Source organism: Scleropages formosus, chromosome 7 (assembly GCF_900964775.1).
Source record: "Scleropages formosus chromosome 7, fSclFor1.1, whole genome shotgun sequence".
NCBI classification, from domain to species: Eukaryota; Metazoa; Chordata; class Actinopteri; order Osteoglossiformes; family Osteoglossidae; genus Scleropages; species Scleropages formosus.
This window is the reverse complement of record NC_041812.1, coordinates 798,991-812,780: the sequence shown is the minus strand read 5'-3', so window position 1 is coordinate 812,780 and position 13,790 is coordinate 798,991. Positions and strand designations below refer to the sequence as shown.

The 13,790-nt window shown below is 47.3% G+C and overlaps 1 protein-coding gene across 6 annotated transcripts in view; it reads right to left on the bottom strand.

Moving 5' to 3' along the window:
• Positions 1-4,689: 4,689 nt before the first annotated feature.
• The window catches only part of LOC108934017 (microtubule-associated protein 4-like), a 62,042-nt gene continuing 52,941 nt past the window's right edge, over positions 4,690-13,790 (bottom strand). For 5 of the 6 annotated variants that reach the window (XM_029253814.1, XM_029253817.1, XM_029253818.1 and 2 more), the window contains one exon: positions 4,690-8,652. In XM_029253814.1, coding sequence (XP_029109647.1) covers positions 8,422-8,652 — 231 coding nt within the window. In that variant the 3' untranslated portion in view covers positions 4,690-8,421. Of the gene's footprint in view, positions 8,653-10,938; positions 11,108-13,790 lie in introns of all 6 variants that reach the window. The other variant, XM_029253816.1, reaches the window with a different exon arrangement.

Genomic DNA, 13,790 nt, shown 5'->3' with positions numbered 1-13,790 from the left:
CCTTGGGGGTGCTGGGTGGAGCAGGTTCCTCTCCTTGGGCCCTCTGGAGGTCCTGAGTGAACTGCCAATGCACCAGCACCACATAGCAGGTGCTAGACAAGATGGTCTCCGGTGAGGCTGGGGTTGGGTATTTGTCATAGAGCCTGGACAGAGCATTAGCCTTGGTGTTCTTGGGGCCAAGACGATATGAGATGCTGAACTGGAACCTGGTAAGAAAAGTGCTCAACGGGCTTGTCGGGGGTTTAACCAACAAGCAGTCCTAAGGTACTCCAGATTCCGGTTGTCCGTGAGAACCAACAATGGGTGAGTGGCCCCCTCTAACCAGTGCCTCCACTCCTCTAAAGCCAATCTGATAGCCAACAATTCCCTGTTACTGATATTGTAATTGTGCTTGGCAGGTGACTGTTTACAAGAAAAATATGCACATGGGTGGAGCTTGGCAGGATTTCCTTGTCTCTGCAACAAAATTTCCCCTATACCCACAGTTTAAGCATCTGCCTTGACGATAAAAGGCAGTGATGGATCAGGGTGCCTAAGGATCGGAGCGGTTGTAAAATGCCGCTTGAGGTCCTGGAATACTTCAAGGGCTTCTGGCTGCCAGGTGAGCCAGGACCCTTTACCTTTGAGGAGAGAGGTGAGGGGAGCAGCGAGGCTACTAAAGCCGTGAATGAACCGGTGGTAAAAGTTTGCAAACCCCAGAAACCGCTGTAGAGCCTTTACGGAGGTCAGACGGGGCCTATCTACCAATGTCTGGACCTTAGCCAGGTCCACTGCCACCCCATCTAGGCCAAGGATGAAACCCAGGAAGGCCACATGCTCCTGGTGAAAAAGGCATTTCTCACCCTTTACAAAGAGACCGTTATCTAACAGGTGGCCATGCACCTGTCTCGTGCCCCACATGATCGGTCATGGAACACGAGAACACCAGGATGTCATCAAGATAAACCAGGATGCACTTATTCACCAAATTTCCCGGCACATGATTCACAAAGGCCTGGAAAACAGAGGGAGCATTAGCGAGACCGAATAGCATGACCAAATACTCAGAGTGCCCAAAGCGGTGCTAACTGAGGTCTTCCACTCATCTCCCTCTTGTATGGAGACCAAGTTATATGCGCTGCACAGATCTAATTTGGTGAAAACACATGCCTCATGGACCTGTTACAGTGCAACTGTGATTAATAGCAATGGGGGTATTTAACTGTTCTATCATTGAGGCCACGGTAGTCAATACAGGGGCGCAACCCGCCATCCTTACTCCCCACAAAATAAAAGCCTGCACAGGTTGGTGAGGTAGATAGCCTGATGATACCCAAGGACAGAGCCTCTGTGACATAGTTCTCCATGGTCTGCTGCTCCAGAAGGGATGGCAGGTAAACCCAGCCTCGCGGATGGGGGAGTTCCCAGCAGAAGGTCAATAGCACAGTCCCATGGACAGTGTGGAGGTAGGGCAGACGCCCGCACTTTGCTAAAGACCTCAGTGAGGTCCATATACTCCTTTGGCACAGCCAGAGGCTGCGTGGACTCAGGTCTCTCTATTGAGGTGGCTCTACAGGGTAGGAAAAGACAAGAGAAGGTGCACTGCTTTCCCCATGAAATCAACTCCCTGGAACTCCAGGAGAAACAGGGTCATGTTGAGCTAGTCAGGTGTACTCCAGAATGACCGGGGTGTCAGGGGACGTGAGAAGGAAAAAGGCTCCCTATGGCAAGCCCCTATCTGAAGCCCAGGCCCCTCTGTGAGGGATTCCACTACACCCTACTCCAGCGATTGCCTGTTGAGCATACTAACCCATAACATAACATCACAGCTTCACGTGGGAATGCTGTGCGACCTCGCAAAAGCAATATCCATGAAGTTACATGCCGCTTCGAAGTCTACTAGGGTGTACATGACTATCTGGGGTGCAGGGTACACTTCCGAGACGGTCCGGTTGTCCTGTCGCAAGTTCAGCAGGTGACAATCCACAGTCCTCCTAGAAGATGGGTGATTGAAAACAGCCTTGAACCGCTTCTTGAACTGCCCATATAAGCTGGGTTTGTTCTGCTTCCAAACCGTGGTAGCCCAGGCAAGGGCGGGGCCTGTCAGCAGGGACACCAAAAAGGTTATCAGTGTGGCTGGCTTGCAGTCAGCTGGAGAACACCAGATTGCACTGCAGGAGAAACCCTTGGCAGTTTTATAGGTTGCCAACATAAGGCGTGAGAGTAGCAAGCCAGGATTCTGTTGGTGAAGCAGGAGCGGCACCTGGCGGTGACGCATGATCTGGCAACAAAGTTTGCATTGATTCAGTTATTGGGTTTCTCTCCGGTTGAAACAAATGCAAGAGCTCTGCAAGGCACAAGGTTGTTTGATCATTGTTGGGTCCATGTTGTTGGTGGAATCTTCTGTCACGCAGAAGAGAGGACGTGGAGAAGGCTGGACCCAAGTGCAGGATTGTTTATTTAGTGCTGAGGGAACAGATGAATTCCCGTTGTCGGGGATGGGTGAAGAGTCGGTCGATAAGCGGGCAGAGTGGGAGTGAAGACCCGTAGTCAAAGTCAGAAAGCAAGGCGAGTGGTCAGAAGCCAGGGAACAAAGGACAGGAGACAGTGACGAAGGAGAATATTACATGTGATCCAACGTAGGTGCAGGGGGATGGTTGTCTCAATGAGATCCCACAAGTGCAAAGGGGCTGAGGAGGGTGTTTTAAAGCTGAATGCTCTGATTGTCATCAGGTGCTGTTGATTGCGGGGCAGGTGTGGACGTGACATCAGTTTTATTGCAATTATTATTATTTAAATCATTATTATTTTATTTTCTTGTTTTTAATTATTTTTATTTAATAATTAAGGGGTGCCGTAGCACTGGGTTGGACCAGGTCCTGCTCTCTGGTGGGTCTGGGTTTCAAGTCCCGCTCGGGGTGTCTTGCAACAGACTGGCGTCCTGTCCTGGGTGTGTCCCCTCCCCCTCCAGCCTTTCGCCCTGTGTTGCCGGGTTAGGCTCCGGTTCCCCGTGACCCCGTCAGGGACAAGCGGTTCTGAAAATGTGTGTGTGTGTGTGTGTGTTTTATTTTATTATCAAATTCCTCTTTGGTATACTTACTGTTACGACATCCCAAAAATCCTTTTTTTGTTTTTGTCTGGTAATAAATTCACAAAAATGAGAAATGAAAACAGATTATTCTGGAGTCTCCATTGATGAAATGTTATTATATTTTGATGTTTGTGTCATGTTACCATATTGCCTTGATATGTTACTTAAATATAACATAAGAAAAAAGAAGTTAAAACATAAAGTTTTCAGGAACACATGTGAAGGACAACAGCGTTTTGAGCGTCTCTTAGACAAGACAAGAGACAAGGTGCATTTATCGGGTGCATTTAAAAAAGAAATGAAAGCATAATGGAGAAGGAAGAACAAGGCCTTACCACTGTGAACTCCTTTCCAGAAGGTTGCCAGTCATACACATCTTGATTCTTTAGTGTTCGCTCTACGAGTGTCTGCTCTCTTCAGCAGCCAACGACTTCATTTGCAGCTGTAGAGATAATGTTTTGTCCCAGCTGCCAACTTCAACATGGTATTCTGTTCCACACATTCCACAAGTCCTTATTTTGCATCAAGCAAAATAAGGGTTAGGTTAGGGTTCGGGTAACTCATAGTAGTTCTACTGCCTTCTGAAGAACCATCTCTTCTAATGACACACTGGGACTGCTCAGCCTTTGCTGTATTGTGTCTTTAAACATTTACCTCATGTGTTTGTCTCTAGTAGTTTTGCATCATCTTCATAGGTTGATGTTAAATTGATGTTGATGTTAAATGGGCCCAAGTATGGTGCCATCATCACCACCACAATCCTGTTCTCTTGAAAGAACTTATGTATTTTACAGTCCTGGCATTGTATAAATATTAAAACAATCAGAACACCAGACATTGCACCTTAAAAAATATCTTTAAAGATTTTAAAGGTTCTTTTCTACTGCAGTTCATACTCTTGAAGTACGAATGGATTTACGTTCTAATACAGCAAATTTTCAATTATTACTGTAACCCCAATGAAAAAGTTAAAATGGAGTTAAGACGTGACGTTCTGATGAGTTTTGTAATTCAATAAATTCCAAATGTTTCCAGGGAAAAGGGTAAAGGTAAAAGGCTATCTCATGGTGATGCCATTACACTATTGCAATTAACAGAGTGTCCTCACAGCTGCGTCATGAGACATTTGAGTGTGGTCTTGGACAGCGCTATAGGTTCATGATGTTCCATTATCGTGTTAATGGCAGTTATTAATAAATTATTTCTTTAGCCTGTATGTCAGAATGAAAAATGGGGAAAAAATTTTTATTAACCCAGGTATACACTTAGGTTTACACTGGTAGTGCAGTGGCTGGTGCTGATGCCTCACAGCTCTTACGTTATGATGGTGGACATAGGCCGAATCCAACTGAAACAGACATGATGGAACTCAGGCAGGATCTCGCATATGTGTTTTAACATACTTTGGAGTAGGATGTCCCCACTAACCTGTCCCATCCCGTTTCCTAGGTAACAGGTCTTATTGCCATTATAAACAGTGACCAAAAAGCAGCTCTTTTCAAACTGCTATGAAACCAAAGCAGTCATACGGAAATGAGGAAATATCACGAGTGTCGAAAGTCCTGATGTTGACCTTTCATCAAAACAAAAATGCAAACTTTTTGTAAGGTATCCTTTTATTTTATGATTATAATCACATCACTAGTTAACAATTAATCACAATAAACACCCCTTTTCAAACCAGAAGATATTTAAAACGATAGCGAAAAAACTGACAATAATAAAATAAAGTAACATAATAAAAATAAAACCAAACGTGTAAATGACAAATGTCTGCTTAATAGAATTCATTGTCTTCCACATGCTGTTCCGGTATGTTCCGTTAGTGTGTGGACACGCTTGGCATGCTCCAATAGCACAGGCAGAACTTGGGGATTGGAGTTAGAGCGAGTGACTGAGAGCCTGAAAGCTGCTCTCAGTCTCATACGAAAGTGTGCTCGGTCACCACCCTCATCTCCTTGACTCTCTCAAGCTGTGTGTGTGTGTGGCTGTGGTGCCCTGGAGGGTTATCGGGGTAAAACAGAAGAAGGGCACCCTACTCCTTACTGGCACATTTCATATCTTGGAGTAGGTGCAGTAAATGTTTCAATAAATGTGATTTAGTTATAATGTAGGGCGAGCAGAAGGTTAACACACTTCCTTTCTACCACTGGACTGTCTGCTCCTAGAATGAAGGATTAGACAATCAGTTCACTCCTGCTGGTGCTTTTGTAAGCAGGAACCCTTATCCCTTTAAATCTAAGCTTCATCATTTTTATGACTGTAATGAACTGCTAAATGTTTTCCAAGGTTACAACAAGGAAACTTTGTGAAAATGCAACCATTAATTAATAAAAGACGACACCATAATCCCTCCAAAGCACCTCACTCACACCCCTTCATCACAGAGTTTGGGGGAACAGAAAAAAAATACACATATATACTGTATCTTGCTTCTTAAACATGTTATGTTTTAAAAACATTCTTTAACTTCAGCCCTTTTTTAAAAAAAGGCAGACTTTCAGGAAAGAAAAAAAAAAGAGTTGAAAGATACAACATCCTATAGGTGTCATTTAACATCCATAGAACCCTAGAAATAACACTTTTCACTTCCAGTGGCAATATACTGTAGAATGTATCAACGGTACGATGCATGTACATCAAGAGCTACAAGAGTACTGAACAGGGTGTTGAGGCCGAAGTACACCAGTACACCAGTACACCGGGCAACATGAGTTCGCATGAAGGAGGCCCTGGATAGGCACTGTCTCAGAAGGACCATGGCACCAGAAGCACGACACTGATTTCCACACAAGAGCCACTTGTTAGACGAGAGAGGAGAGCACACACACCAGCTATCGTCTAAGAGCGGTGGACGAACGGCGCCTCACACCGCGCTACGGCGGACGGTAGATCACTCAGGAGTAGCATGTGAACAGAGCGTGTAACACACCAGTACGTAATCCAAACGGTTTCACGCCGAATGATTGCAGCACTTTCACCTACATTTAATTTAATTTCATTTCATTCTGTTATTCCAATTATCCAGTTAACCCTAAGTTACCACTTTGATTGCTGGGCATTAATGGGACTCCTCTCATTAGTAAACCAGCAAGTACTGCGATAAGTGAAGTCCAAACTCATTTACTTTATTTGTGAAAGGGTTAGAACACATATTGTGCTGTTTCACACAGTCAAATCATCTTCTCCCTACTTCGTCATCACCGAAAGCCTGCAGCACGATCGCTGAGTAAGTGTGCTGTTCTAAGTGAAAAAAGATCCCAAGTTGCCTGCTGTGCTCATGCTGCTGGTTTGGGAAGAGCTGTGGCTCCATCCTTATCGAGCAGCAGTCACAGCAGCCCCAGTCGATGCAGTGAGAGACATTGCTGCTGCGCTGTCCTCCGTCACAAACACATTCCATTGTGTCCACGTGCCTCTATATACTGTATGCAGCAATCGGCATCGAAAAAATTACACTTAAATGCTAGTCCCCTGCATATTAATAGAGTTGTGATTTTAATGTGTCTCTACGCAGCGCATTTCACTTGTGAAGGCTCCGAAATACAATATCGAGTATCATCATTGTGCTGGTTAGTGCTGCTTGTCGCACTGTAATCGCGTCCTTTACCAAACGTCCACAGAACGGACAAGACAGTGCAGTCTCGCCCTGCTGCCTCTCTGGCCTGTATCCTCAAAATGCTCCTTTCTAGAAAGAGAATCTGTCCGCTATATAACCGGTTCATTGAAAGCCTGGCATTGTGACAGTTTTAAAGTTGTGTAAATCCAAGGAGGAAAGTGGCAACTTCAGTTTCCATGATGCTATTCCCTTGTTTTCAACCATCTGAGATTCTAAGTGAACTGCATGAAGGTACACGTCACACCCCACAAGGCCACAGGGCTAAAGGCCACAAGGCCATCTCAGATGTCACACTTGATTTTAACGGCGAGATGAATGTCGAGCTACAGGACAAACAGTGTCTTCCACATTGGATTTCGCTTTAAAGTACAGAGTCACAAGTGCGCCACAATACGCGATCCTCTCTGGCTCTTGTGTGTTTCTGCGAACGAGTTCCCGTGGTGCCCTCGAGCTCACCCTGCTTCTGGGTGAAGAAAAACTCCCTGCGTACAGGAGTCAGTCCCCTCAGCGCTTCCCTTGGGTGGCGATTCACAGTGAGCGTTTCCTTATAATGAAAAATTAATCTTACACCAGACCTCCGACCTTCTGCTTCCTCAGGGAAAATGGTTTCTGTGTGTGTGTGTGTGTGTGTGTGTGTGCGCACACTTTTTATTAGACAAAGAGAATGCATAAAAGGCAATATCCAGAATTTCTGGCAGCTACACAGACTGTTCTTCACTTTGTCCACAGAACCAAGCCCATCTGTACCTTTGCTGTTACTCTTTCCGCCCATCATTCGTGCAACTTCTTCTGCCTGTCCGACAAGCCACCTGGAACCCCGAACGTGACTCTGCCTACACAGGTTACAAATGCACGAGTGTGTGAGAATGTTCGTATCCTACTGGCGAAGACAACAGTATTGCTTAGAGAGGAAATCCACAGTAAGAACGATGAGAATGACGAAACAGAAAGTGAAAGAAAAACAACACGCCTTGTTACGGTAATTACGTAAACACATGGTCACAAAACACAGAGTTTTAAAGAGATTTAAGTAGCCTACTGTTCAAACAGTCTACGTGTTTCTAGTTACGGTGTATGCACTTTTGTTGGTGGAGGGTGGAAACGAGCGAAATGTAGGGTCTTCACTTGGGGAAGAAGGTAAGTTGGTGGTCTACAGTCATTGGGATCACACAGCAGTCCCACGTGCCCATTTCCTGATCATTACTCACTGCGATCAATAAAAGCCCTGCAGTCCATCCTCTTGGATCTGAACCAGCACGTGTACGCTGGAGAGAAACCTCTGAAGTTGCCCTCTTACCAGGAGTGCAGTGGGACACATCGAACAGCGGATGGGGCGAAAGGAACCGTGCTCTTGGTGGGTGAAAGGTACACTATGGAGATGAAGGCGCTGTCGTCGGGAAACGGGGAGCAGGCTGGAAAATGGATGTCTGAGCCCCGGATGGATGTCAGGGGTTTCGGTCTCCAGCCTGATCTCAGGAGGCGCATTGTGATGACACTAAACACTTGAGGTCTCCTGCAGGCAGCAGGGTTCAGAAATGAGAAAGTAAGAGCTCTCAACTGAAGCCCTGCCCTGTTTTGCCCTGCCCTGCCCTGGCCTGGCCTGGTCTCGTCTGCTGTGTGTACAATGGCGACTCAGGAGATCAGGGGACGGCGGGAGAATCACTGGAAGGCGAACGCATACAACATGAGGAAGTGTGACAGGGCGAAGGGTGAAAGGGAGCCGGGATGCCTCAGATCATGTTCCTTGCCCTGCCAGCATGCCGTCGCCCGCCTGGCCCGTTGGTGAAACGAGGGAGGGGGCCGGGGGGGAGCGGAGGAAGCCGGAGGACCCTAGAGAGTCACTGAGAGAGGTGCTGCACTGCAGGTGGGAAGGGTTGCCGCCCAGGGCGGGTCGGGTGATGATGTCAGCGCCATGGTCCGTGCGAGCCCGGGCGTTCTCGCGAAAGTACAGCTTGTGAGACTCAATCTGCAGCACGGAGAAGGGAAAGACACGGCGGAAGGGCAGAGCGGCACGGCACGGCACGACAGGTGGAAGAGAGGGGTGGCAGTGGTGGGGGGATGAGGGAAAAGGGAGAGAGCGAGAGCAGAAAGCAGAGTTAAGCGCGTGGAAAACAAAAGTCCATCACAAGTTCACACTGAAAGCAACAAAGAGGCAGATAAAGAGAGAAAAAAGACAAACTAAACCCAGACCTGTACTAACGCAAACACTCATCCGATTAAACTGTTATGGAGAAAACTAGACTTTTAAACCACAGCTGTACCCCAGAGTCGCCCGTTCTGGTTCAGAGAATTTGGCTTTACAACAACTTTCATTTAACGTTAACCCTACTTGAGGTGACCAGATGCTTCTTCTCTTTCACAAGGTCCCATTTGGATTTGCGCGCCTCCCGAGAGATGAGCGGCATGACACCAGACACCGCAAGTTCTTTTTCACAGTTACACCTCTCAACGACATTAACCCTCGTTTCCATCTTGTCGCCTCTTACAACCTACTGACCCTCATATGTAACGCTGGTCTCGGCGCCCTTTGGACAGACTGTCCACACAGCCCACTCAACTTGTTCCAAAAGTGTCAGTTCATTAACTCTGTTTTCATCGGGCTCCTTCGTCTTTACTGTGCTGTTACTGTTTTGCATTAAAAGTTGAATTAATACGTAAATATTGAGTATTGTATGTATGTTTGTGGGGGTGCGGTGGCGCAGTGGGTTGGACCGGGTCCTGCTCTCCGGTGGGTCTGGGGTTCGAGTCCCGCTTGGGGTGCCTTGCGACGACGGACTGGCGTCCCGTTCTGGGTGTGTCCCCTCCCCCTCCGGCCTTATGCCCTGTGTTACCGGGTAGGCTCCGGTTCCCCGCGGCCCCGTATGGGACAAGTGGCTCTGAAAGTGTGTGTGTGTGTGTGTTTGCTTTGTTTCTGAGTGCACAGTTTGTAACAGCAACCAAAGAGCTCAATGAGCGCAGGAGGACTGCCACACATTATATATAAGTGTGTGTGCGTGTATATATATATATTTATATATATATACACACACACACGCACACACATACAACAGAGGCATTAATGAAGGGAAACTGCCAGCTACCCACAGCTGCCACATCAATACTTTCCATTAGTTGAAAGTAATCAAGTCAATTCATTTAAACAACTTTATTTCGTTTTCTTTCATGATGTTCCGCTGCTCCCTTGGCTTTTTTCACCCACTGCTTGATTTAGTTTGTTTCTCTGAGAGTAAATTTAGGTTTAGGTTCTTAACCTTTAAATTTAAATGTCTAATTTGTTTTTAATGACTTTAGTAAAGACACTGTTGTTCATTCAATTGCTAATTGCTTACTTAATGGTTTGTTAAGCCACAAAATGATTTTAATTAAGGACTACATTTCAATGAAGGATTACCAAAAGTTACCTTACAACCGTCAGAAAAGGATGTGCAGTTCAAACGTGAGAAATGCCAGGGGAGTCACTCGGGCAGCCAGACACACACACGCACGCGCACGCACGCGCAGACAACATTCAGATTGTGGTTTGTTCGTAAAACTCCTGCAGGAGGGGAGAGGAGAAGTGACGGAACAAGACGGGCGGCTGGTGGGGGGGATGTCAGTCCTTCAAAAGCTATGCAGGATATTTACACCAAAGGAGAAGGTATGACCAGAAGTTACAGAAGTGTGCTGAAGGCATCTGGGAGGGACATGTCAAAGATTTCGATGTAGAGAATGAGCAATAACTTGCAGACTTGCTGACTCAGCCTGTGGTTCTTCAGCTGCTTTTGCACAGTAAAAGTTCCTTGTGGACAGTGAAAGTCCAGCTGTGTGAGGACTCGCACAGGTGGGTGGGCACACGGGTGGGTGGGCGCACGGGTGGGTGGGCAGGCCTTGCAAAACTGACCGGACGCTGCACTAGTGATCGTCAGCCAGAGAAAACACTGTACGCATCTCCAAAGCGCCCCAGATTCCACTGCCGACGCACCTCGGCAAACATTCACTCATTTGTGTTTGCCCCTGAGTGCCCTTCGCTAGTAACGCCACCCCAACCCTCCCCAGCACTCTGGGCTTCCTCCTGGCACCTGGTGCTGAGCTGCTGCTAAACAGTATGTTTCCGCTCCCTTCCTTTCCAGAGGATGTGCACAAGATCAGCTGAGAGGAGACGGGGCTTAAAGAGAGAGTCCCTGGGGCGTGGGCTAAGGCCCAGCTAGGGTTCCGCTGTCAGGGAGGGGGGTAAAAGAGGGTGGGATGCGGGGTGTGGCTGGAGCACACTTACTTGTCTCAGGGATGTGCGTGTCCAGGCCCTGGGGGTCACGGAGCCCCTCGCCCCGACAGGCTACACCCTCCTTCAGGCCATTCTCCCGCGCCACGCTCCCTGCCAATGTGGGCAGGGTACCAATAGCGGGGGCCACATTGCCCTCGGCTGTCTCCTGCAGCCCCTCAGCCTAAAAACACACAGTGGGACAGCAGGATGTCAGTAGGAGGGGGGTGGGCATGGGATGGGGAGTGGGGGTGCGCGAGTGCCCCTGGGACGTGTGGACAAAAGACTAGAAAACAGGGAAGGAAATGTGAAAAGGGTCCGAGATGCTGATCTGATGATGGAGGGAAATCAAAGATTAAAACACAAAATTAAAATGACCGCGATCCATCGTGGAGAGAGAGAGAAATGGGGGGGGAGGGAGATGGAAAGAGAAAGAGAGAGAGAGAGACACACACACACACACACACACACACACACTACTCCATACACTGGAGCATGAGGCAAGAAAAAAAAAAAAACAGTTTTATGAAGGATACTGGTGCTCCTGTGGTTAATTTCCATAGACAGAATTAAACACGTTTCAAAGATTTTTATTGCTGAATTTCTCATTTATTATTCATCTAATTATTTAATTTACATATAATAACAGATATTATTTTTATTATTATTAGCAGAAGTAATTATTATCCAAAACCATTACTTGAGATTTGGTGAAGCATTCCAAGTTACAGTTGAGCACTACGTGTACATGTACATTTTCCACCACTGGTCTTCAATCTGTCATGAAAAAAACTGCTTCACCAAACACCTGCAGTACTTTGGACTCAGGTCACAAGCCCAGTTCCTCCGGTGCTTCATTAAACTCGCAACCGGTGGTAGACTCCGCATCTTGGCCATCGTTCGGAGGGGACTCGTCTCCCCACGTCAGGCTGCCCGAAGAGCCAGCGCATAGAGTACGGTTGGTTCACCGCAGCCCCGCGAGAGCCCGGATGGGAAGGTGGAACAGGACAAAGCCCAGGGTCACGAGCCGACCGCGCCGCCAATTCGCCGTACTTTGCAGGTGAGCCGGTTCTTGTCGGCTCCTATGGACAGTCGCGCACTTTTCTGCAGCATTTTTGCACGAGTCGCAGCGCTGACACTGCTGAGCCCTGGGCTTTATCACTGCACTTGTTCAGTTCGATGGCAAGTGAATGTTCAGCTGTACAGAGCGTATGGTCAAAACACAGTAAAGAGCAGTAATGAGTGCTGAGGGTCTTGTGCATGGGGACAAAAACTGGTTGTGGGTGCTAATATATATACATATATATATATATATATATATACACATGATGGGGGGGTGCGGTGGCGCAGTGGGTTGGACCACAGTCCTGCTCTCCAGTGGGTCTGGGGTTCGAGTCCCGCTTGGGGTGCCTTGTGACGGACTGGCGTCCCGTCCTGGGTGTGTCCCCTCCCCCCTCTGGCCTTATGCCCTGTGTTGCCGGGTAGGCTCCGGTTCCCCGTGACCCCGTATGGGACAGGCGGTTCTGAAAATGTGTATATACACATACATATATAGACACACCACTGTAGGAGGCTGTACCTCACTGCTCATGTCAGGCACAGAAAAAAAATTATGTGGCCTAATCTGGGATCTATAGATTATTTCACTATTATCTGATTGTTTGTTTATTTTATATGTAACAGAACATGTCTACAAGGGGAATAACTTTGTTTCGAGGAACAGTTCCAACACAGCTTTTCACTAGAAAAGTTTACTGCAGTTCATGTGCACAATTTCAGCTGTGTATTTCAGTGCCTGAGCAAAAAGCACTTTAGCTCACATTTGTCTTTCATTTCTTCTGAGATCAATGAAACATCCATGTCCATGTATCTATTCTTTCCAAACGCGTTTCACAAAAAAGGTTACATTAAATATTAAACGCTCACTAATATTTTCCAGAAAAAATGTCTTCACCACTACGGTAAAGGGTATTTAACAGAATATCTGTACCAATATCCGCAGCAAGAAATCCGATTCAGCGCCCCTCTCCCCCCCCCCCCCCCCCGATTTTGTATCCAGAGCAAATCAAAATAAAAATCTTATGAAAACTGCCTGTAAGTGATGAGTGAGGTAGCCATGAAGGTGGTGATGATGCTCTTGGAAAGATGAATCTCTGTAGGCTGAGGGGTCGTGTGACATTGAGCTCGTTCTCTGACAGACACTCAGCAGGTGTTTTTCGCCTTCGGAGAGCATGACGCCGTCACAGGGAGGGGCCACAAAGAAAGGGCTGTTATTACTCTGCCTTTCCCTTCATCTTGGACCTGAGCAAGCACAGTTTCCCCTCGAGTCACACTGCTCCCTTTCCTGCTTCCCCCGACCCCTGACCCCTGACCCCTGACCCTATCACCCCCTGGGCCCAATCTTTTCAAAAATAGCCCTTCGTTGCACATGGCTGCTGTGCACCAGCTGGAGCACCAGGCAAGACACATGAGCGACACCCTTCCAGCACATGGCCCCGAAATGATCCCACGAAAGAGCAGAGTGAAATTGACGGGGACAATTCGGAGGAGACCAAACATGGGGACCGACTGGACATTTCTTCCCGCTCGGAAACAACACGCAGACGACTCCAGCGGTTTTTCTGCTGTCTAAGAGAACATGACCCGCAGGGCTCTTCTCATGCACACATTTATTTCTGCCTCCGTCTCAGTCTTCTTAAAGCAGCTCCATATACAGTACCTTGAAACCACGATCATCAAAGCCATACTAAAGAGTTCTTTACGAGATGAAACATAAGAGCAGAAGTTATCGAAACATAAGTTAATTTTTTGAACCTCGGCGGTTTCATGAGATCCTCTCACAACCATCTTCCATCTGTTAGGTAACG